This window comes from Diutina rugosa, assembly GCF_008704595.1.
Source record: "Diutina rugosa strain CBS 613 chromosome Unknown scaffold14_size250082, whole genome shotgun sequence".
NCBI classification, from domain to species: domain Eukaryota; kingdom Fungi; phylum Ascomycota; class Pichiomycetes; order Serinales; family Debaryomycetaceae; genus Diutina; species Diutina rugosa.
In genome coordinates, this window is record NW_022995174.1 from 195,121 (window position 1) to 218,368 (window position 23,248).

General features: G+C 50.9%; 12 protein-coding genes across 12 annotated transcripts; 5 read left to right on the forward strand and 7 right to left on the reverse strand. All coding sequences in view use genetic code 12, as the record gives it.

Annotated features, from left to right (window-relative positions):
• Nucleotides 1–1,850: 1,850 nt before the first annotated feature.
• ATP20 (F1F0 ATP synthase subunit g) lies at nucleotides 1,851–2,225 on the forward strand (the record flags this gene model as incomplete). Its single annotated transcript, XM_034157249.1, has 1 exon — nucleotides 1,851–2,225. One exon carries the CDS (start codon nucleotides 1,851–1,853, stop codon nucleotides 2,223–2,225), a length of 375 nt encoding a protein of 124 aa, XP_034010874.1.
• Nucleotides 2,226–2,300: 75 nt separating this feature from the next.
• Nucleotides 2,301–3,257, reverse strand: DIURU_004383 (uncharacterized protein; the record flags this gene model as incomplete). The annotated part of the gene is made up of 1 exon (XM_034157250.1): nucleotides 2,301–3,257. One exon carries the CDS (start codon nucleotides 3,255–3,257, stop codon nucleotides 2,301–2,303), a length of 957 nt encoding a protein of 318 aa, XP_034010875.1.
• Nucleotides 3,258–3,456: 199 nt separating this feature from the next.
• ASF1 (nucleosome assembly factor) lies at nucleotides 3,457–4,134 on the reverse strand (the record flags this gene model as incomplete). Its single annotated transcript, XM_034157251.1, has 1 exon — nucleotides 3,457–4,134. The coding sequence occupies one exon, from the start codon at nucleotides 4,132–4,134 to the stop codon at nucleotides 3,457–3,459; it is 678 nt and encodes a 225-aa protein (XP_034010876.1).
• A 385-nt stretch (nucleotides 4,135–4,519) lies between these two features.
• Nucleotides 4,520–5,479, reverse strand: MEC3 (Mec3p; the record flags this gene model as incomplete). Its single annotated transcript, XM_034157252.1, has 1 exon — nucleotides 4,520–5,479. One exon carries the CDS (start codon nucleotides 5,477–5,479, stop codon nucleotides 4,520–4,522), a length of 960 nt encoding a protein of 319 aa, XP_034010877.1.
• Nucleotides 5,480–5,668: 189 nt separating this feature from the next.
• On the forward strand, nucleotides 5,669–8,071 carry DIURU_004386 (cleavage polyadenylation factor subunit; the record flags this gene model as incomplete). The annotated part of the gene is made up of 1 exon (XM_034157253.1): nucleotides 5,669–8,071. The coding sequence occupies one exon, from the start codon at nucleotides 5,669–5,671 to the stop codon at nucleotides 8,069–8,071; it is 2,403 nt and encodes an 800-aa protein (XP_034010878.1).
• Nucleotides 8,072–8,181: 110 nt separating this feature from the next.
• Nucleotides 8,182–8,526, forward strand: SMD2 (mRNA splicing protein; the record flags this gene model as incomplete). Its single annotated transcript, XM_034157254.1, has 1 exon — nucleotides 8,182–8,526. One exon carries the CDS (start codon nucleotides 8,182–8,184, stop codon nucleotides 8,524–8,526), a length of 345 nt encoding a protein of 114 aa, XP_034010879.1.
• A 626-nt stretch (nucleotides 8,527–9,152) lies between these two features.
• DIURU_004388 (uncharacterized protein) lies at nucleotides 9,153–9,536 on the reverse strand (the record flags this gene model as incomplete). Its single annotated transcript, XM_034157255.1, has 1 exon — nucleotides 9,153–9,536. One exon carries the CDS (start codon nucleotides 9,534–9,536, stop codon nucleotides 9,153–9,155), a length of 384 nt encoding a protein of 127 aa, XP_034010880.1.
• A 1,313-nt stretch (nucleotides 9,537–10,849) lies between these two features.
• On the forward strand, nucleotides 10,850–13,891 carry FUN12 (translation initiation factor eIF5B; the record flags this gene model as incomplete). The annotated part of the gene is made up of 1 exon (XM_034157256.1): nucleotides 10,850–13,891. The coding sequence occupies one exon, from the start codon at nucleotides 10,850–10,852 to the stop codon at nucleotides 13,889–13,891; it is 3,042 nt and encodes a 1,013-aa protein (XP_034010881.1).
• A 656-nt stretch (nucleotides 13,892–14,547) lies between these two features.
• On the forward strand, nucleotides 14,548–15,264 carry DIURU_004390 (uncharacterized protein; the record flags this gene model as incomplete). The annotated part of the gene is made up of 1 exon (XM_034157258.1): nucleotides 14,548–15,264. One exon carries the CDS (start codon nucleotides 14,548–14,550, stop codon nucleotides 15,262–15,264), a length of 717 nt encoding a protein of 238 aa, XP_034010882.1.
• Nucleotides 15,265–15,925: 661 nt separating this feature from the next.
• DIURU_004391 (uncharacterized protein) lies at nucleotides 15,926–17,023 on the reverse strand (the record flags this gene model as incomplete). The annotated part of the gene is made up of 1 exon (XM_034157259.1): nucleotides 15,926–17,023. One exon carries the CDS (start codon nucleotides 17,021–17,023, stop codon nucleotides 15,926–15,928), a length of 1,098 nt encoding a protein of 365 aa, XP_034010883.1.
• Nucleotides 17,024–17,719: 696 nt separating this feature from the next.
• Nucleotides 17,720–19,276, reverse strand: DIURU_004392 (LLM class flavin-dependent oxidoreductase; the record flags this gene model as incomplete). Its single annotated transcript, XM_034157260.1, has 1 exon — nucleotides 17,720–19,276. One exon carries the CDS (start codon nucleotides 19,274–19,276, stop codon nucleotides 17,720–17,722), a length of 1,557 nt encoding a protein of 518 aa, XP_034010884.1.
• Nucleotides 19,277–19,793: 517 nt separating this feature from the next.
• GSY1 (glycogen (starch) synthase) lies at nucleotides 19,794–21,911 on the reverse strand (the record flags this gene model as incomplete). The annotated part of the gene is made up of 1 exon (XM_034157261.1): nucleotides 19,794–21,911. The coding sequence occupies one exon, from the start codon at nucleotides 21,909–21,911 to the stop codon at nucleotides 19,794–19,796; it is 2,118 nt and encodes a 705-aa protein (XP_034010885.1).
• Nucleotides 21,912–23,248: the final 1,337 nt, after the last annotated feature.

Here is a 23,248-nt window from a genome sequence, read left to right on the forward strand (position 1 = left end):
GAAGCAAGCCAGCGCCCCGAGTCGCCATGCCATCGTCGCCAGCGAGCGGTGTATCAAACTCTATCCGCCCCCCACTATACGACTCGATGTACATCGAGCGCATGCCGAAATGAAACACATGTACGTCGAAACAAGCACTTTAGGGGTATCTCCCAGTGATAAATGGTAGGACATTGCAATCAATTGGGTTGGGCTAAGCCCTGAGGCAAACCTGATGATAAGCCCCCAGACTCTACCTTGATTTGGGGTATATTAAACCCGCATCCAGCCGCATCGGCCGACTCACGTTTCATAGATTTTTTGACGGTGATGGTGGATGCGATGAGGAGGGTCATGTCTTTTTATCGGGGTTTGGTGGTGGCGAGTGGCATTATCCGAGGGTGGGTTACCATGACAACCCCCGATGTTGCGGCCTGGCTGATGCTAGCGTCAGCTGACGGCCGTGGCCGCTCCACGCAAAGCGCAGTCACCGCTGACACCGCCGCCGACACCGCATACACCGGCAGCACCAGCATGACCCACCCACTATAGAAAAGCAATTCCCAACGACGCTAAATAGGAGTCCCCTTGGGGTATAGTCAGGGGTGACCCCCCGAAGTTAAGGCCGAGACCAATTAGGCCTTATTAGGTAAGCGATTTATCGGGACAAGGACACTGGTCCCAAGTATATTTTAGCGGCCTTGAGTCTACCATCTAGCGTAACCCCATCCTGCGTGAAGCTAGGCCAATCTCTCTTTTATCCCCTTCAATATCGTAAATCACCCTTGCGAGCAGGAGTAGTTATCGCTCTGATCTCTAAAGCATTTGACTCAATGAAGTACCTATCTTTGATGAACCAAGAGGTTCAATTGAGTAATTAATACTTTCTTTATGTTCTCCCTCCGGCCTCCAATGGAACTAGACGTAGGTGGTACAGCTTCACCTTGATCTAGGACTCTTGCGGGTAGTACGACTTCGCATACAACGTTTCATTAATGTAAAATCAATTCTAGGTATTTTAGCTGCAATTCGCGATGTATCTAATTTAGCCTCACTTCCAATTGTGTTAAACTTAGCATCACGTAAACTAGTTTTCAAACTAACACAGTCTCTCATCACTCTCTCTGATCAATACATCGTCAAAATATACAGAAGTCAATTCCATCAATTTCTAGTGTCAATGAAGGCGATGAGCAGCTAGCGTGTCTTAGGATATCCTGAATAAGGCAAAGTCCCTCTAATTTTTATTCTTTATGAAAGATCGAGGGCTCTGTTGTCGACGCCATCTATTCTAGAATCCTTGAGTCCTAAACACTCACACGAGGGCAATGGACGAGTACCATAAGGCCACCGTAAACATTACTTAGCCTTCTCTATAAATTCCTGACTCAACTAGGTAGTATTTGAGGCAATGCCCCCATTAACGATAATTTTCCAGCCATACCATTTGCCGTTAAGCCCAGGCTAAACGTTACTTGAAGCGTATGTTTGATCTCGCAACAACATACCAATGACAAATAATATCAAGGAAACAAATCAAACCAAGATTGGAAACTTCACTATATCTACTTAAGAGCGCTAGTCTTGACATTCCTAAGTCAGATAATGAAAAATTCAGTAAACATCAGCTACCTCGAAAATATCCATCACTTCCCACAACATACTTCAACAATCAAAACGATAAACCTACTCCAAAAATTAAAAGCCAAAATCCATAGAAATAGCTGGTGTTCGATTTATTTACTGGTAACGGTAAATGTTCGCAAGTCGCACTAACGCTCTCGCTCTCTCATTGGCCCACACTCCCGTGCTCCCCGGATGCGTTCGCGCCATTGAAAATTCTTACCACCAATCCTCAGCACCAAACAACAATGTCGTCTGCCGCTCTGAAGGCCTCCTCCGCCGTTTCCGGCTTGATCGCCAAGACCACCCACTTGACCAACGCCGCCGTCTACTGGTCGAAAGTCACTTTTGACCTCGGCAAGATCGTGTGGAAGCGGGAACAGATGAACCCCCCCTCGGTGGAACAGTTCCAGCAGGTGTACCAAAAGGCGTTCAAGTGGTTGCAGTCGCCTCAACAGCAGAAGGAATGGTTGCAAAAGGTGGCTCAAATTAAGCCCACTAAGGACACCATCGCCAAGGGCACTTACTACGGGGTGCAATTGGCCGCGTTCTACTCCGTCGGGGAAATGATCGGCAGAAGACTGATCTCGGGCTACCCCAAGCCCCACCACGAACACCACTAGGTTATGGGGGACGTCCACGGGTATAGATTCTGTTAAAAATATATGTATAAAGGGAAAAAAGATGGGAACTCGTAGTTACTGAGGAGGCGGCGCGTTAGGCGGCGCATTAGCCTTCGGCTTCTTGGGCTTGGGCTTCGGCTTCGGCTTAGCTCCAGGAGTGTTAGCCGTGTTAGCATTAGCTTGGGGAGGGTGTGGGTTAGCATTGGGATTAGCCTTCTTCTTGGGACCAGCCTTTTTCGGGGCGGGTTTTTTCGGGCGCGGTTTGGTTTCCGACACTGCCGGCGCCGGACCTGTCGGAACGTGAGGCGAAGACGTCGGTTTACCATCAACAGGCTTCTTCTTCTTGCGTGTGCGTTTGCGTTTAGCATTTGCGGAAGTGGCAGTATCCTCGTTAGCAGGATTATGAGTCTCCCCCATGGGTTCCCCAGTCTCCTGGAGCCTGGCAAGTTCGGCCTGTTTCGCCTTTAATTTCCACTCCTCTTTCTTCTTTTTCAACTTCGCTTTCGCCTTCTCCTGGAGCTTTTTCCGTTTCCTCTTGAGTTTCTCCTTCCGCTCGTCCTCAGCTAGTTGCTTTATATCAAATCTATCGGGGTCTTGAAGGAATTGTTGGTACAACGGATGCGACTCAAACAGCACCAAACCCTCCAAATTGAGGCTGGCAACACCACCACTAAGTTCGGTATTGTCATTAGTTTCACCACTTCCCTTAACAATCGTCTCACTCGGCATCTTATGGTACAACGCGTTGTCGATGACCGCGGTCATGGTATCCCCCGTCAGCGGCTCGGTGAACACCTGGTGGCTCACGGAGGCCATGAACTCGTCGTGTGCTGGTTGAGAGTTAAACCTTAAGTAGCATCGAGAGAATTCTGGCTGGTCGTAGACTCCCTGTTGGGGCTTTCCTTCAACATAGTAGTGAGCGTACCCCTGTTTGTCACCCTTGTAGTATCGGGAAAGTTGTTGGAAAAACTCTGCTTCCTTTAGCGTCGGAGGGAGAAGCCGCACCACCACTTTTCGCTCATGGCGCACCATCCCATGTGGTTGTTTGGTTGGTTGGGTATTTATGATGGTAAGTGGAGTCGTCGTTGGTAAATGCGCGCACCCCATCCCAGCACCGATGTTTGATGCACGGATGTTTCTACAACGTTTACGTGGATCGTCAGATTATCGTACACTGGGGACACCAGCCCCAAAATAAAAACAAGAATAAAAATAGTCAAACACCCAAAAGCTAATCCTTAGGGGTGGCTTCCTTTTCCAAGTCGATTTCCTCGTCGACGTCGACTTCTTCGCCTTCTTCGTCATCCTCTTCTTCGGCCATTTCGTCGTCTTCGTCGTCGTCTTCTTCATCATCATCTTCTTCTCCTTCGTCTTCTTCGTCTTCTTCCTCCTCCTCCTCTTCTTCTTCTTCTTCAACGATTTCGGGCTGGTCTTCCGCGGCTTCGTTATCCCAAACGATGTTGAACCGAGTCACCCGGGGTTTCTCGGCGAGGATGTTTCTCATCACGTGTTCGACCTGGACCTTCGCCGGCGGGTTTTCTCTCAATTCCTCCAGGTCGTACTCGTTATTGACGTAGTAGCCCACTCTCACAAACTCCCGTTCGGCGTAGGCACAGCTGAGCAAGATCACCGTCACCGACACCAATTCCGACGCCGGAATCAACTCGGGCAGCGGCGGATCAGCCTTAAATAAGAACTTATTGATCCCCACGGGGACAGGACCCACCAAGATGCTATCGAGCTCCTGGTCGTGGTCGAGCGATGACGACGAACCCACGTAGGTGAGTTTCCACTCCAAATCCTCTTTGAGGGGTTCGAGACACTCAAACGTGATCTCAAACTCGTAAGGGTCGGTGAACTTGGCCGGGTTGTTGAGCACTTCGATGCCTAAAAGCGAGACGATCGACATGAGGGGGGTGTGTGTGGTGAGTGGTAGCGGCGATGGCACCGACGCGTCGCGTTTTTGTGGGTGCTAGTGGTAACCACAACGAGAGCAATTGCAAAGGAATTGATGAAAAGAACAGCTTAGACCACTAAATGTGTGACCAGAAATCCAATGGTACCATTTTTAGAAGCGCAGGGCGAGATTTTCCAGTTTGCCTTCCTGCAGAATACTACTACCCCGAAATTTTCAAATTTTTGTAGAGGTACAGTGGTCGAGAGGTTAAGACGCTGGATGCAGGTTCCAGTTCCCTTGTGGAGCGCAGGTTCGAACCCTGTCTGTGCCGATACTTTTTAACTTTACACCACCATTCTTAGTTTAATTTTTCTTTTTCTATTCTTCGTTAATTATGCTATTCGTATCTATACCCGCTTAGGTAATATTTAATTTCGACGTCGTCGTTATCGTCGTCAAGCCACAGGTGAACGACACAATCGCGGCCGGCAAACATGAGGAAATTGGTCCGACACACCAGGAGTACCCGTCGCGTGCCTAGCCAGTCGCCAATCTTCACACTAGCCACCGCGCCTTCGGCGCCCGCACCATCAGCGCCGGTGATCACCGCGTGGCGCAAGTCGTCCGCCTGCGGATCGAAACTCACGCGCTTAAGCTCATCCTTATACCATAAAGTCACCACACACCGGCCGTCGTCTTCAAGGCGAAATGCCATTCCGGGGTCGTCAGAGCCCACAGAAATCTGGAGCGCTTCCCCCAGCTTTCTGAACTTCTCTAAGCGGCTATAAGTGTGGATAAACGCCGGCGCCAATTCCACTGCCAGCGAGTAGCGCGATACCGGCGGCGGCTCCAAGCGGGCTAGAGGGGAATTGCGCCCACAAACTTTGACGGGTATTTTGAACGTACGCGTCAAGTCGCTCCCCACCGCCAGCGGCGCCGCGTAGCTGAAGCAGAGACTAGCCCTCAGCCGCAGTCCTGACAGCAGCAGAGTCGTTGATGGCGCTCCCAGCGCTGCGCCCAGCGCCGCCGGCGCCGTTTTCGCCTCAGCCACAAGTTTGATCGAAAGCAGCGCCGCCATATCCTGATCGAACATTTTCAACACCTGCGCCACCTGGTCCGCCACCAATTCTAGCTCAACAACATTATCTCTTAAACTGCGGATATCAGCATGGGCAAACACCAGCTTAAGCTTGATTTGGCACCATACTTGGGGTTCGCCGTCGGCTCTTCCGTCAGGAGTAAATACCACTAGGTTTCGCGGCAGAAACCGAAACACTGCCCGTTTCCGTACGCTCAGTACCAATTGGACCACGGTGCGGAGCTTGCCGGGGTTGTGGCTGTGCAAATGGAGTCTCATGGCGCTAGCGCTCGCAATAAGGCGCTCGTAGTAAGGCGCTAGTCGCGCCGTTGCTGCAAGAATCAAATCTCGATGGCGATGGAATAAGGTCGTGTGACTACCACACACGAGCGCGCTAAGATCGTCACTAGGCCCATACTACTGAGGACCATCACCACTCCTTGAACCTCCCATTACTCCACCAATTCCATGGCGGACGAGTTCAAGTTTTTCGGTCTTGGCGGCTGCAATGAGGTGGGGCGGCTGTGCCACATCATCGAGTACAAAAACAAGGTGATCATGCTCGACGCCGGCATCCACCCTGCCCTCTCGGGCCACCTGCTGTTCCCCTTCTACGACGAGTACGACTTGGGTAAAGTCGATATCTTGTTGATTTCCCATTTCCACTTGGACCACGCTGCTTCGCTTCCGTATGTGATGCAACACACTCGTTTCAAAGGGAAGGTATTCATGACCCATGCTACTAAAGCTATTTACCGGTGGTTGGTTAAGGATTTCGTGTCTGTGACCCTGATTGGTGGAGACAGACAAGGGGCCACTGGAGGCAGTGACGAGCCGCTGAACTTGTACTCTCACGACGATATTATGAGATCTCTCGACGGTATTGAGACGGTTGACTACCACCTGACTTTGGAAGTCGATGGTATCCGTTTCACCGCGTACCACGCCGGTCACGTGTTGGGAGCGTGTATGTATTTCATTGAGATTGGTGGGCTTAAAGTGTTGTTTACCGGTGACTATCTGCGTACGGAAAACCGCCATTTACACGCGGCGGAAGTACCTCCCCAAAGACCCGACGTCCTCATTTGCGAACTGACATTTGGTACCGGGACTCTTGAGCCGAGAAAGGAATTAGAAGCGAAGTTGGTCAAGTCCATCCATGCCACGTTAGCCCGTGGTGGTCGTGTACTTTTACCTGTTTTCGCTCTTGGTAACGCCCAGGAATTATTGCTTATCCTCGATGAATACTGGCGCCACCACTCTGAATTACAAGGGATACCCATCTACTTTGCGTCGCTGCTTGCCAAGAAGTGTATGGCCGTCTACCAAACGTATACTTCGATTATGAATGATCTGATAAGGCTTACGGCTACCGGAGCCAGTGCTAACCCTTTTGACTTTAAGTACGTCAAATTGATTAAAGACTTGCTGAGGTTTACCGACTTTGGACCCCTGGTGATGGTGGCTACTCCCGGTATGCTTCAGGCTGGGGTATCACGCCAATTACTCGAACGGTGGGCGCCCGACCCAAAGAATTTGTGCATTTTAACTGGTTACTCCGTCGAGGGGACCATGGCTAAAGAAATCATCAAGGAGCCAGCGACAATTCCACTGATATCCAACCCTGATGTCCTGATTGCCCGTAATATTAAAGTAGATGAGATCTCGTTTGCTGCTCACGTTGACTTCCAAGAGAATACCGGTTTCATCGATAAAGTACAGCCGCTGAAGATCATTTTGGTCCACGGTGACTCGGTGCCCATGGGGCGCTTAAAGTCGGCATTACTCTCCAAATACGCTCTGCGCAAGAACTCTGAGCGTGAAATCAAAGTGTATAACCCCAAGAACTGCGAGGAAGTGGCAATTGAGATTAAGGGGTTGAAAGTGGCTCGAGTACTTGGCCAATTAGCCGAGGAAGAGCTTGTGAGAGTCTCAGCAGTGGTGGAATCAGAAGTGGGTCCCTTTGTCAAACAGGAACCCGAGGATGATGACGCTAGATTGAAGATTGAAGAAATCACTGATACTGCGATAAAACAAGAGGATGATGAAGATACGCCCATGAAGCAAGAAGACGATTCCTACGAACCGTCAGTAAAGACCGAAACGGAACCGGTAAAGACTGAAGCCGCCGATCCAGTGAAGACTCAAGCGGAACCAGTAAAGACTGAAGAATCCGACTCAGTGAAAAAGGAAGATCTCGATGAGCTTAAGATCAATGCTGGGCCCGTCACCGGTGTGCTTGTGGCCAAGGACTTCGATTTGAACCTTCTCAACTTACAAGATCTTCACGAATACACCAACTTAAGCACGCTGATGGTGAAGCTGAAACTCAACTTGAGAATTGAGGCCGACACGCTGTTAATTCAATGGCATCTAGAACAAATGTTTGGCCATATCACCGTGGCTATCGACAATGAGACCACTTGGGAAGCAGTGATTATGGATATGGTGGTGGTGACGGCAGACAAGACGACGGCGCCAGCGATGCTTGTGGTTGTCGAATGGATCAACGATAACTTAATGGCTGATTCGCTCGCCGATTCGGTGGTGGCGATCCTCTACTCGGTGGACTCGTCGCCGGCCTCCGTGAAACTTTCGCTGGGACTGTGCTCCCACAGCCACTCCCACGCCAATAACCTGGCTGAACTGCAACTTGACGGCATTGTGGCGTTATTGCGGTCTCAGTTTGGCGACGCGTTGACGATTAATGATAATACTGCCGATATCAAAATGGGGAAATTTGAGGCGACGATCGACTTGCACACGCTCGCGGTGACGTGCAAACTGAAACCGTTGAAGGATCGAGTGGAGACGATTGTCCGCCAAGGCCTGCAAATGGCAGCTCCCTTGGCTTTTGCGCCAAAGAATTGATGGTGTTTTAGCCTAGAGGAGGTTTCGGTCACGTGACTTTAAGGTCTCACTCACTTGAGCCGCACGGTGCGAAAGTGGACTAACCCCATCATCATCTCTACCTTAACCCTATGAGTGTTGAACCCTTAGTCGACCGGCCGCGGCTGGAGTTGACCGAGGCCGAATTGGCGAAGGTGGAGGAGTACGAGTTCCAGTACGGGCCGATGCTGCTTCTCTCGCAGGCAGTGAAGCTGGGGCTGCCGGTGGTGGTGCTGTGCCGCAACAACCACAAGCTCGTGGCGCGGGTCAAGGCGTTCGACCGCCATTGCAACATGATCTTGGAGAATGTCAAGGAGTTGTGGACCGAGGTCGAGCGCAACGACCAGGGCAAGAAGCTCCGCGAGGTCGACCGCGAGCGGTTTGTGCTGAAAATGTTTTTGCGTGGGGACCTGGTGATCATCGTGGTCAAGGCCTAATGGTATATATAGTAACGAGCATACGATTAATTTTTAAGAGAAAAAAACGGTCTCTAGTTTTCTATTGTTAATGAATTTAAAGTTAGTGGACACGGTGTAGCCATGAGTGTTTTGTTTCAAGTACGAGTCCTGTAACAGTGGTCCTGAAACATGGTGGTCGATATAATGAAAGAAGATAGCTTCTCTAGTCAACCACTACTCGTTATTGAAGTCTGTGATGTGTTTTTAAGGTTTGAGAGCCTACGAAGAGGTGGTATGTCCCATACATCAGGTCATCACCGATTCATGGATCAGCCAGACCCGGGATAAAATCCCAGCGGCGACCTAATTGGCGATGGTTTTAAAGATGGTATTTCTCTCTCGGCCCCACACAGCTTGTACACCACCGGGCTTTCCTCCGAAGGGGACGTGAACGCCGTAGTTGATGGGACAAGCTGGTGAGGCCTTGTGTTAAAGAAAGAAAAGAAAAATTCGCACCATCGCCATATACTTAAATAGTGGTGGTGGTGGTCCAGGCTTATGTGCAGTACGCACTCATTACCATATTCATCTATTAAATAAACCCAAGAATGTATAAATATAAAATTCGTAACAATTGGCGGACATTCATCACCCCACCGTAAAGCTCACAATAACCCTTTGAACGCGCGCTTGACCCAGCCACAGTCGCGGATCTCGTTATCGCCAGCGTCGACCTGCCAGTTGGTGGCGTCGTCGTCGTACACGTTCTCGATCGGCGGCTTCAGCACACAGAGATAGTCGCCGTTCTCCAACGGACACCGCAACTGGGAGCCCGGGTAAGGACAGGGGCACTCGCTAGGACCGTTGACACACATGCCGGTATCGGGACACACGTAGCCATTGCACTTTAAGTTAAGGACGACGTTCTCGTGTTCGTGGGCGCTGTTGACGGAACCCAGCGGCTGTTGCTGGTGCTGGGCCTGGTGGCCTCCGAAAAAGTTGAAGAAGTTAGCAGCAACGGGAGCAGTGAAGAGCAACACGGAGAGCATGGGATGGCGTGGTTGCGACGAGTGGGTGTAGATCTTGATAGAAGGTTGGTAGGGTACGCCACGTTTAAATGGGCTTTGGGGGGTCGCGGACTATGTGCAGGAGAGAAACTGTCAAAGTTATTAAAAGCAATGGACCACGCTAGACCACGGGGGAACCCGGCTTTAAATTTTAAGTGAACAACCTAAAGCGGACGAAGCCAAGCCAAGGCTGAAACAACACTGGCTTTAGAAATACCACCAAAGCTTTGATATTTGGTGGAAATGTCTACCTTTATAGTTGGGGTCATTCGGTCTTCGACGCGGCGAATTTGTTGGGTCTAGGTGGTGTCAGGCGCCGCTGCATTGTCAGATCGGTAGCTGGTCACCCGTGATCGTCCATAGGATGTTTCAAATTGCTTATCAGAGACCATGGCTGTTGTGGTTAAGGGCCACGGGGAGGGTGGGGGATCTGAGTGGCGCCTCGCCAACGTGGACGATTCCCGAGAATCTGGCTTTCTTGGTTGTGAGCGTATGCACGTTCTACAATTTATTAGGTAATCGCAATCACAATGTAAGAGAAACATCAGTGCTGCAACGACGTAACTGTTGCCCTTCAATTGTTACCCTAAAATCGTTACCCCAAAATCGTTACCCTTTAGTTGTTACCCCCGTTAGCCAGTTGAATCAATGCCACTGGTAGCCCTTTCTGTTTGTTGTTTACTGAGCGTCTGTGGGGTATTGTTTTATGGGCGGTCACGCCGCAGCCGTGAATGGTCACAACTTTTATGGCGTTCTAGGTAACTGGTGGTGTGCGTCGTTCCCTATCGACGATTCCGACACTACCGATGACGGAAGTTTCGGAGAGCGTCGACAGTGTCTGACAACCGCCCAATTCTCACAAACTCCTCGACAACTTAAGCAATCATCGATCTCCTTTTGAACCACAGTCACCATAATAATGTCCATTTACTTTGCAAAGCCTTGAATTCTACCTTCTCTGTTTGCTAGCTCCTTATAACAGCTCGTACGATTTGTTCGCTCGTTCGCTATTGTTCGCACGAGTGCACCCTTTGCAATTACTACAGGTAACTGATGGTGTGAGTGCGAACCAGTACCTCGCGACCGACCCGCCATCGCTACCCCACCACGCGGTGTACCCGAGATGTCATCCACACCCTAGCAACACCAACGTCACTTATAAATTTTCATATGAATATTTGAGTATTTTGCTGACTAATTTATCTTAAATATACTCTATTTGCTTCGCTAGGCTTCGCTGGCTAGGTTATTGCCACTTCGCACGCCATCGTGAAAAAATCCTCACACCAACCACCATGGGTAAGAAACTGAAAAAGGGACCCGCTGGAGGCGATTTCTGGGACGACGAGGACTTGGGCGAGCAGCCCCAGGCCCAGGAGTTCGGCGCCGAAGCCACCCCCGAAGCGGGCGAGCTGGCTAAGGCCACCCCGGAGCCAGAACTGGCGCCGGAAGAACAGGACTTCTTGTCGTTGATCGCCAAAAACAAGCAAAAGAAGGACGAAAAGAAGGCTGAAGAAGCTAAGGGGGCCCCGAAATTGTTGCTGAAAAAGGAAAAGGAGAAATTGAAGAAGGAGGCGGAAAAGCAGGCCAAGAAGGAGTTGGCGGCGAAGAAGAAGCAACAGCAGGCGGAAAAGAAGCAGGAAATCAAGGAAGCCAACAAGAAGAACGCCGAACAGGCTGCCCTGGCCAAGAACACCCCCGAACCCGAAGATAACGGCGACGGGGCGGGGGAAAAGAAGCCTACTTCTACTGTCAAGTCGAAGAAGGGGAAGAAGGCCCCCGCCGGGTTAGCGGCGTTGAAGAAGCAATTGGAGCTCAAAAAGCAATTGGAAGAAGAACAGCGCCGGTTGGAAGAAGAGGAAGCTGCTCGTGAGGCTGAAGAAGAGCGTAAGGCTCAGGAAGAAGCCGCCGCCCAGGAAGCCGCCCGCGCCGCCAAAAAGGAAAAGGAACGGTTGAAGAAGGAACAGTTGAAGGCTGAGGGTAAGCTTTTGACCAAGAAGCAAAAGGAACAAAAGCGTCTCCAGGAAAAGCGCCGTGAAGCGTTGTTGGCGGCGTCTAACATCGTCGTCCCCGGCTTACAAAAGGACAAGGAAGACGACGCTGCTGCCCCGAAAAAGGTCGTCTACTCCAAGGGTAAGCTGAACAAGCTGAAGGCGTTCTTGCACAACAAGGTGCAACACACTAATAAGCCCGCCGAGACCAAGGAAGACAAGACGAAGGAAAAGAACAACGACGACGACGGCGTGCTCGCCGACCTGTGGGAAGCCCTCGCCGACGACGACGACGAGGAACCCGCCGTCGACGACTGGGAAACCGCTCTTGATGAAGAAGACGCTGCTGCCACCAAGAAGGCCGAGGAAGAGGCTAAGGCCGCCGCCGCCGCCAAGAAGAAGGCCGAGGAAGAAGCCGCCGTTCGCGCTGCCGAAGAAGCCAAGCGTAAAGCCGCTGCCGAACGGGCTGCTGCAGAAAAGGCTGCCCTTGAAGAAGCTCTGCGTAAGCGTACTCAGGCCTCTGGTGGTGCTTCCGATAAAGATATGCGCTCGCCCATCTGCTGTATCTTGGGTCACGTCGACACGGGTAAAACGAAGCTTTTGGACAACATGAGACGCACCAACGTCCAAGGGGGCGAAGCGGGTGGTATTACCCAACAGATCGGGGCCACTTACTTCCCCATGGACGCCATCAAGACCAAGACCGCCGTGATGGCCGCCTTCGAGCGCCAGACGTTCGACGTCCCCGGGTTGTTGATCATCGATACCCCGGGTCACGAGTCGTTTACTAACTTGCGGCTGAGAGGGTCGCTGTTGTGTAACATCGCTGTTTTAGTGATTGACATCATGCACGGGTTGGAACAACAGACCTTGGAGTCCATCAGATTGTTGAGAGACAGAAAGGCTCCTTTTGTCGTCGCGTTGAACAAGATCGACAGATTGTACGGCTGGCAAGAACACCCCAACGCCGCCTTCAGAGACACCTTCGCCAAGCAGGCGCAATCAGTGCAACAAGAATTCCACAACCGGTGGGAAGGGATCAAGCTCCAGTTGGCGGAACAAGGGCTCAACTCCGAGCTCTACTTCGAGAACAAGAACATGGCCAAGTACGTGTCGATCGTCCCCACCTCCGCCGTCACCGGGGAAGGGGTCCCCGATTTGCTTTGGTTGTTGCTTGAGTTGACCCAGAAGAGAATGCTGAAACAGTTGATGTACTTGCTGAAGGTCGAGGCCACCATCTTGGAAGTCAAGGTCGTCGAAGGGTTCGGGTACACCATCGACGTGGTGCTTTCCAACGGGGTGTTGCACGAAGGGGACCGAGTGGTGCTTTGCGGGCTTAACGGGCCCATCGCCACCAATATCAGAGCGTTGCTTACCCCTCCCCCGGCGAGAGAATTGAGAATCAAGTCCGAATACGTCCACCACAAGGAAGTCAAGGCCGCCCTCGGGGTCAAGATTGCCGCCAACGACTTGGAAAAGGCCGTCGCTGGTTCCCGTCTCTTGGTCGTGGGCCCTGAAGACGATGAAGAAGAGATGATGGAAGAAGTGATGGACGACTTGACGGGTCTCTTGGACATGGTCGACTCCTCCGGTAAGGGTGTCGTCGTCCAGGCGCTGACGTTGGGGTCGTTGGAAGCTTTGTTGGACTTCTTGAGAGACATGAAGATCCCCGTGATGCTGATCGGCTTGGGTCCCGTCTACAAGAGAGACGTGATGAAGGCGGTCACCATGTTGGACAAGGCCCCCGAGCTCGCGGTGATGCTCTGTTTCGACGTCAAGGTCGACAAGGAGGCCGAGCAGTACGCCGAGGAGAACAACATCAAGATCTTCAACGCCGATATCATCTACCACTTGTTCGACGCCTTCACCGCCTACCAGGCTAAGCTCCTCGAGCAACGTCGTAAGGACTTTATGGAATACGCCGTGATGCCGTGTGTGCTCAAGACCATCCAGATTATCAACAAGCGTAACCCGATGATCATCGGTGTCGACGTCATCGAAGGTACTTTGCGTATCGGTACCCCCATCTGTGCCGTGCGCAAGGACCCCACCACTGGCCTGCCCAACATCATGGTGTTGGGCCGTGTCACCTCGTTGGAAGTGGCCCACAAGCCCACCGACGCCGTCAAGAAGGGCCAGACCGCCCAGGGTGTGGCCATGAGATTGGAAAACCCGTCGCTGGCCCAACCCACTTGGGGGAGACACGTCGACGAGCTGGATAACTTGTACTCGCTCATCCTGCGGAAGTCGATCGACACGTTGAAGGACCCGGCCTTCCGCGACACCGTGCTGAGAGAAGACTGGTTGTTGATCAAGAAGTTGAAGCCGGTGTTCGACATTAAGTAGTGGGTGCTAGTGGTTTAGTCTAATAGAGATTGAAAAGGAAAGGATGTTGTGGAATTATCAGCCATTTGGTAGTCTAATTATATTAGTAGTTCAACGTTCCCGAGTTTTGTGCAAAATCGTTGTAAGATTCTAATCAAACTTGGAGGAAAAGCCATCCAAATTACACTTGTTTTGCGTTCCTATATTCACCATGTGATTTATGGCCAGTACTACCATGTCTGCCATCATCATCAAGATGGTGGGCCTTAAAGAATCTCTTTTAAAGTCTTTGTAACAATAATCGCAAAATACTAAAAAGCTCGTTTCTTTTGAACCATAGGACAATTATCCGTAGCTCTTTGAGTAAAGAGAATTTCCGCTCCTTAGTTCCAATAATGGTTGAAAATTAGACTGCTGACATTAGCTACTATTGGGGATAATCCCGCAAGACCAATTGAGAAGTTAGGGGATCAAGAACGCTTAATTCATCAAAACTAGCTTCCATACTGCCAATTGACGTCATTTGAACTGACACTGTCTGTATTCCTTTCACGACTTCCTCATTAATAGAAGTTTCTTAAACTATGCACGAAACAAGGGGGTAGAAGATGAGCCGACAAAGCTTAAACTGAACCGTATATGAGCTTGCTCAATTGCTTCTCAATCTCTACTACACTATGCTCACGGCACCCAATCCCAACTCCCCCATCAACCCCATTAACCGCTACGTCATCATTGGCTCGCTCATTTGCAACTCGTACAAGTTCAAGCTGATCTTGGAAAGCCTTGACAATGACGACCAGCGTCGCCTCATGACTGAATTCGTCAAGGAAAACCAGGAATTCAAGCACAATCTCCGTCAGGAAATCGAGGCTAACGATGCTTTCAATATCTTTGCCACTTTGAAGAAGATGGTCGAATTCGTGGATGCTATTCCGGAAATGAACCCTGAAGAACGTGAAAAGCTTAACGACTTATACAAACAGGCAACCATTGAATTTGACAACGACGAAAAGGCGTTATTCCAAGAGCTTGCTGCCATGACGGACCCAATTGACAAGCAACAGCGTATCAAGGAACAATCGCAAAGAAAGGCCGAAATGGTCAGCGACTTGGTTCACCGGGCCCGTGAGGTATGCTACGGGTTCCAGGGACTTAGCCCCGATCAATTTAATGTTATTAAGGGCATGTTGGACAAAGTGGAACAAGGAGAGGTCCCATTTTACCAAGAGGCGGGGGCCAAGTACACGCGATTTGTGCTCGACAAGTTCCGTGGCTCGGGCATTCCCCAGGACTTGATCAATGAGGCAATCGTCATCAGTGAAGAGGTTGCCGCTGACTACTATGCCGGCCACTTATCGGCCACCGACTACCACCAGCTTCCCCTCTTCTAGGCGTGTACTTAGTTACGGCTTTAACATCATGAATTGATTTATCTCTAAGATAGAAGGAAGAGCGGCGTAAACTGAAGAATTTGTATTGATACCGGGACTGCAGGGAAAACGCCGAACACGAATATCCTAGTATTACTACTGACATTTGATTGTCACTGCTTGATTGAGGTTGAGGTGCCACTCAGTCCCATTGTCACGGCCTAATTGGGCAATGGAGGGAAATCCACCAAATCGCCATATATACCCACATTCCCTGCTCTCTTACACCCACTACTCAACCATGGCTGCTCAACAAACTCAATCGAACTCGCAAACTCCCAAGGACAACTACTCCCTCGAGAAGGACTTCCGCTTCTTCGACTTGTGCGTGATTGTTTAATTGGACTTTATAGTTAATGGACACTACTCACAATACGTTGTAAGGATAATGACAAAGAATTGTCAAGTTTTGTCACTTTCGTCATTTATTAAGTCATCGAAACTTCGTCAACTTAACAGTGTACGGTCTCACCGATAACCCCGCGAAAGAAACATGGTTAACCTTTGAATAAGCTGCGAGTAAAGATTTAGGCAAACAAAATACCTGCTATACTCTCCCGTTCGAACTCTTGGTAAGTTATTTTGTATATTACTCTCTTATATTACTCATTTAATTACTTTTTTACTTCACCAATGTGTACTCCTCATCGGTGCTAATGCGGTTTTCGTACCAGACGATCTTCTTCAAAGCCGGCAACTTGAGCACCAGGACGTCTTCCTGCTGGTGCTTGTCACGCTCGATTTCGCTCGTACGTACACGTGGCCACGAGAGGGAGTCCACCCGATGTGTCACCTCAAGGTAAACAAGTTTAGGGAAGGACATCGCCATATTAAGCGCTGTAGTGTAGTCATACGGGTTGCGCTGGTCGGTAACCACCACCAACCGCTCAACCGGCCCTGGAATTGCGCAGATCTTCTCGTACTCAGCAGAGCCGTAGGCAGTTCCATGCTTGCCACTGCCGCTAAGGACACACAAGTCGGTAACCAGCGTCAATTGGTGCACATGCTTGAAAATACCGTCGTCGCGGTTAGCTGCTGTCGTCATGAGTGACAACTGCTTCACCGAACTGAGATTAACGATCTTGTCGATACCTGGGTGGCGCCCATTGAGCTGGAGGCTGTCAACTTCGATATGGTAGTTGTGGTCCGGCATTTCGGCGTAGTTGTCCAACACTAGCCGCTCAAGGTACGATTTGCAGTAGAGGTAGCTCCAGATCTTTGGCCCTTCGATGCCAATGACGTTTCGCGAGGTGGAGCTGCCAGTGATAGAGCACCCTTCGTAGAAGTACGAAGACTCGCGGTGGATGGCGCCAATGGTGGCTGAACGGTGCCCCTCAGTCATATCGTGGTATTGCTGCCAGCTGGAGTGGGTCTCCCCTTCGATCAAGGTGATCCCCACCGGCCAGTCGAAACCTGTGAGCACAAGGTGGTGGTACTGGGTGTCGGTGAGCACGAGCCAGTTGAACAGCTCGTAGTTCATCAATTGGAAGTTGAACTGCTTGCCTGGAGCGAGTACATAGACCTGTCCGAAGAGGTATTCCTTGACGTCATCGTCGATGGCACGGTTGTTGGCGCCCAAGTCCCAGTTCAGGTGCTTCAACGCCATCTCCAACGCCAAGTTCTTGCTTACTGACCTGAGGCTATTTATGAGATCCACGGTCGACATGTTCTTGTTTGTGGATCTGAATCTGTCCTCGGTATGCTCATATAAATGAGGCATTGTTTGAGTGGGGCAGATGGATGGCGATGGGAGGCAAAGAAACTCTCCCTTTATATAGAAGATTCAAATGCAGGGGTAGAAGCGGTCATCGTCGTGTGACGAGGTCTCCACGCTACCGCTGCGGGTGACCCATTGTCTTCCCCGTGTACCATTCAACCAGAGCTATACGAAGGGTGCGTATCGACGTAGTGTGATAACTCAACCAAAAGACCTCAATTCCAATTGGAAAAGGGCACATTCAACTCATAGAGGTTCATTAAACCACACACATCACTCAATTCAACGATTCCTGGTCTCTGGGTCCAATTCTGGCTGGTATTCTGTTTGCCCTTACTGCGCGCTATACGATTGTACTCACACTATACGGTACTAAGCCGCACCAGCTAGCTATACGAAGCTCCCAAGGAAACCACATTTCCCTCCGTAACACGCACTCGGGTCACTCTGCAGAGGAAAGAACGGGTGATTTCGGAGGCTGACAATGGCGATGAGCTTGGCGATATTTCAAAAAATCGAAAATCTTAGTTTCTTTTCGTTAGTAGTTTTTCAGGCACCACTACGTGTAAACCATACAAATCACAGCCGAAATGAGTTCTACTAATGCTAGGCCATTCCTTAATGTGTATTTAGCCGTAGTTTGACCTGAATTTTCTCAATATTTCTCAAATTGTGTGTTAGCTTATAGATTCATACATATCAAGCGGCGGCTTTCGCTGGCTCCTTAACCAGGTCACTAGCCTTAGCGGCATCAGCTTTAGTTGGATCAGCCTGGGTTTGGTCAGCATTGGCCGCTTGTTGAGCTTCCAATTTCGCCAACTTCGCTTCGAACTCTTCTTTAGTATACTCGGGAGTCCACCGCAAATCGTAGGCCGGGTGGTTCTCGTTGACAAACTTTCTACCAAACACTTGTTCCCTATATGTTTGAGGTTTCTCAGGGTAGTCGTCCCAGACCAATTTGCGCCGTTGCAATTCTGGAATAAGCCACTTGACAATATCCTCATAAGAGCCCGGGAGCGTGGCGTAGGTGATGTTAAACCCATCGACACCACTGATGTCGACCCAGCGCTCAATTTCATCGGCAACTTCAGTGGCAGTGCCCCAAAATACTGGTGCCATACCACCAATAGTGATTTGCTTACCCACATAATTAGGCGTCTTCTTCACGTCAGGAGGATCCCCAGGACCAAGCTTTTGCCAGTTATCCACCAACGCCTTAGCGTGGCTAGAGCCAGCATTGGATTCCCCTTCAACATTGCGTACTTCTTCGTCAGGAGGGAACTTACCAAAGTCAATACCCGTCCATCCTGAAAGCAACGCCTTGGCGCCTTCGACGTCACCGTACTTACGGTACTCATGGTACTTCTGTTCCGCTTCCTCGTGGGTTTCACCCAAAATGATGGTGATAAGCGTCAAAAACTTCAAATCGTCGCCACGACCATACTTTTTAGCGATCTCCTTCAGCTCCCTAATTCGCTCGCCAAGCTTCTCGGGAGTGGGACCACCGTGAAATACCACTTCGGCGTTTTTTCCAGCAAACTCTAGCCCCTGTTTCGACAGCCCTGCCTGGATGATCAAGGGCAATTTTTGCGGCAGCGGTTCGGTGAAATTAGGGCCTGGCACCGTGAAAAATTCACCCTGGTGGTTAATCAAACGAATACGCTCAGGGTCACTGTAAATACCATCTTTCAACACCACGGCATCGTCTCTCCACGAACTGACAAGGAGCTTGTACACCACCTGCAAGTACTCCTCGGCGCGTGCATACCGCTTATCGTGGGGGGGCAACTGGGCCCCGTCGAGGAGGTTGCGTGCTGCCGAGTCCAAGTATGACGTCACCACATTCCACCCGACACGACCATCAGTCAAATGGTCTAACGTCGCTAACCGGCGGGCCAAATGGTAGGGGGGCTCGGCGATGGTAGAAAAGGTAAGGCCAAACGTCAAGTGGTCGGTTACCGCCGCCATTGCCGTCACGGGAGCACTGGGCTCGTTAACAGGGAACTGGGCGCCCAGGGCGGCGGCGGCATTGAAGTTTTGCGGGCCATTATAGACATCGTAGCCGCCGAGGACGTCAGCGATGAATAATCCGTTGAATTTGCCCTTTTCCAATAGTTTAGCCAAGTCCGTCCAGTACTTCAATTTGGTGTATTCGCTGGAACGGTCGTCAGGGTGTTTCCAAAGACCTGGGGCTTGAAGACCCAGCCCCCCGATCTGGAACGCATTGAGAATAAGCGGCTTTCTCTCCTTTGTCATAATTTCGGTAAGTATCAATCAATTGATCAAGTTTCGAGTAATTTGATCAGTTAAGATGACTTCTTAATCAAATACTAATTGAAGTTCAAGCCAATGGTCCAATTGATCAATGCTCCAATTAGAGTGATCAATGTACGGGTTTTTAGGGTGGGAGAGTGCTTATATATCGTGTCGTCTAATCAGTTGGCGCCACAGTGTGGCGTGAACCACAATGCCAAACTCTACCATAATAGATCATGTGCCCCTTGGTGCGAATTGCAACTCCACGGATACCCATTAGCCGACCAATTATCAAGGGCTCTGTGGTGGTCTGATCTGATAGGGAGCTCGCCACCAGATATGGTGTCAAGTGTGGCATCGATGCCGCACCCGGTAAGACCGAGTCGGTTTGTCATCTACAGGTGGTTACCCCCTAGTCATGCAGTATAATATAAGTTTTTGAGAGAATGGAAAGGGATTGGCAGGGGGATAATCGAAAACTCTACGATAATTCTTGGTTTTTCTTTCACGAGAGCATCTATGCCAGTTCGGGGGGCACCAGGGTGCCGCGCAACGTCAACGGGTACAGTTCCTCTTCGTCCTGGTCGTCGACGCCCATCAGCCCCAATTTGAACAGGATGTAGTCCTCGGTGTCGAGGCCCTCGTGAGCTTCCAGCAACGACCCCAAGTCACCGGGAGTCATCAACGCCCGGTCCGCCGAAGGGGAACCCGGCACCAGCAACGGCCGCGTCAACTTCGCCAGCTCTTCTTCGAAGGGGTTGGCACCGTTCTTGAACTTATCCGGGTAGGCCCGCTTAAGCGACAACTGGCGCGCCTTGATGTATTCGAGGCCCATACGCTTCCAGTCCAACAAGTCCAGCAACCGCTCGGTACGGTTACGCTGGTTGATCCGTTGACGACGGTTCTTATTGGCAAAATCAAACATGTAGTCGGTCAACTGGTTGATCAGCTCGTCGACAGCCTTCATTCTACGGTCAACAATGTAGATACCGTAGTCGCTGGTGTTCTCAATAAGGTCTTCCATGTAGCACCCGAACCCAGACAAGTTGGTGGTGATCGAGGGGACCCCCATCACCGTACACTCGGCGGGGGTGTAACCCCACGGCTCATAGTACGAAGGGAACACCCCTAAGTGGCACCCACGGACAAACTCGTCGTAGTCCAACAGCAAGATCGGGTTGTTGGCGTTGAGGAACTCGGGGTGGAAGATGATCTTGACGCGGTCCTCGGGCTTGTTGAACAATTGCACCCGGCGGATCTGACTTAATACGGGGTCGGTGGAGTCGTTTTCCATGTTGTGGGTGACGATGGGGGGTAAACCGTCGCGTTTCAACGCAAACACACGGCGTTTAAGCAACACGCGGTCAGCGGGTTTGATCAAGTCGTCGATCAGCGGCACTTCAGGGGTATCCGGGTGGTTAGGGTGGCGGGCACAGTGCTCAAACAACCGGTCACCAACCTTCTTTTGCACTTCTTCGATCGTCAGCTCCAACTGTTTGATGACCGCTTGACCCTTTAACGTTTCCACGGTGTAAGAGTGAGTCTTACCGGGCATAATGATAAACGCCACCACCGTCGTCTTAGAGCCAGCCTCCTTCAACCGGTGGTTGAGACGAGCTAACGACTCGATAAAGAAGTCACACCCTTTATTTCTGAACTCGTACCGGCCAGCAATGAAGAAATACAACGTGTTGTCGAGGTCAAAGTCGTAATTGCCGTAAAAGTGACCGCGGACAAACTCGTTGATTTTCTCCTTTTTGATCTGGTGCAAGTTTTGGAACTCGTGCACTGCTTGGAATTTGACGACGTTCAACCCGTTAGGCAACACCCCGTCGGGTTTACGCTTAAGCAAGTGTTCCAGCTCGTAGGCCGTGATATGGGATACCGTGGTGAACACGTCGGCGGAGTGAGTAGCACTGCGTTCGATACAGTAACGGTGGTAGATACCCCGCTTACCGGCTTCCACGTCAACGTCAAACTTGTCCAAATTATTGTAGAAATCCGTCAGCCCCGCACAAAGGTAGCGCCCTAATAAAGTGGCGTGAGTGGTAAAAATGGTGGTGACGTCAATACGACGTTTACGACACAAGGGAAGCGCCACACCGGCGAGCCATTCGTGGCAGTGGGCGATAACCGCGCGTTCGCGGTCATTATACACCAATTCCCCCAAAAACCACGCCACCAAGTAACCCAAAAGGATAGCGTCGTTCGTCTCAAGGTCGTGGTCGGGAGTAGGGATACCGGCAATGTTCCACAAGTCCTGTTTCCACTCATTTAAATTGTGACTCACCGAGCCAATATCAAAAAGCAAAACCCGGGGCGCCCCTTCAATCAACCATCTCCCGTACAACCACTGCACACCACGCTCCGACATCGACGCCAATGCCGCTTTAATCTTGGGGTCAGTAACGGGCAACTCCTCCACTTCAATCTGGGCCAGCTGGCGGTGCCAGGGGCCAATGAGCGTGTAGCGTTCCCGGTATTCGGCGACGGTGATGGGCGCCTTCAGCTTGAGCACCGAGTAGATGCCGCCGACCTTGTGGGCGACCTCGGTGGCCACCTCGAAGAGGAGGTGGTTTTTCACGTCGCGGGTCATCAATGGCAAAAGGGCGTTGGTGGTGGGGAGTGGCCCCATATAAAGCGGCGACGCTCTGGTTACGGTGCCCGGGCCTTTGAGGGAAGAAGGTAGTCGATAGTCGTGTATAGTGATGATTACGTAACCCTATCTAAGAAAGGTGTCCCGAATACAGCCACAGTAAGACTAGGTATAAAACCAGATGAAGTCTAGATGTGGCGGATTCAACCCACTTATATGCATAAGTCGACACCACCCGCTCCTACAACGCCGTCCGGGCTTCGCTAGTCCGCCAATGAGCGGGGTGCCGTTCATGCGGCTTACGCGATAGACCGAGTTCGCATCTCTTACCACAGCCTTTAATATATTTAAGTGTGGGTGTGAGGGCACCATGCAGGACGCGGGGACCCCAGCCAGCAGCCAGAGACCCAGAGATGACCCCATCCCAGACGATTAGCTAATTTAGGAAACCACTAAAGAATCCTAACTGAAACACCAGTCACACGTACAATCAATTAAAGGGTACCGTTAACCCCAATATATACCCGTACGTCCTCTTACTAAAGGCACAAACATGCACTCGTCGGCGGGTTGCCCCGCCTGTTCCAGACATCGCTGGTGCCGTAACCCTTTCGCGTACGCAGAGAAACCCGCGACACTGGTTTCAGGGACTGAAACGACCACCACTACACATTTATTAAAGCGTGATGTTTATGGCTCACCCCCCCGCACGATCGTTGTCAAGTAGTGTCGCTACCACCACTACGATTACGGAGAAACCTTCGGTGGTTCCCACCGGAGTTTACGAGGCAGGCAGGGCGATTGCGGGAGCAGTGTAGCCATGGTGACACAAATGCGGCCGCGCCCTGGCCGCTGCCGGCGAGCAGACAACAGGTGGGGATAAAGGTGGGGAAGCACCCTCCCAGGTGTGACCAGCCATGAGGAATGAGGATTGAACCATGGACGCAAATGGCCGAGACGACGGTTGATGATATTTCAGTAGTTAACTGGGTCGAGGAGGTACGACGGGACTTACCTTCCTTAATGGTGGGGAGGGGTTATCTCGGATAAATGGGCTCCGGAGGCTCTAATTCTTTTTTTTTTTTTTGGTGGGGGTAGGGGCAGTGTGCGGCGATAGGCCCCGAAGCGGTGTGCCCAATCGAACGAAAAAAGGCGGGGAGACTCCCCCCAACAGAGACGCCGACTCCGGCGGAAACATTAAGCAGAAACAGTGCAACGTAACATCAAAGGACACTGACGTCACCACTGAATAAATATGGCCATAGGCCTCATCTGTTGAAACAACCACGACTCGTGTGATCAGTAGACGTCAATATAGTAAGGATAACGGGTCTGTAAACCGTTACTCTCTGCAATTAATGTTTCCAGGGAAATTC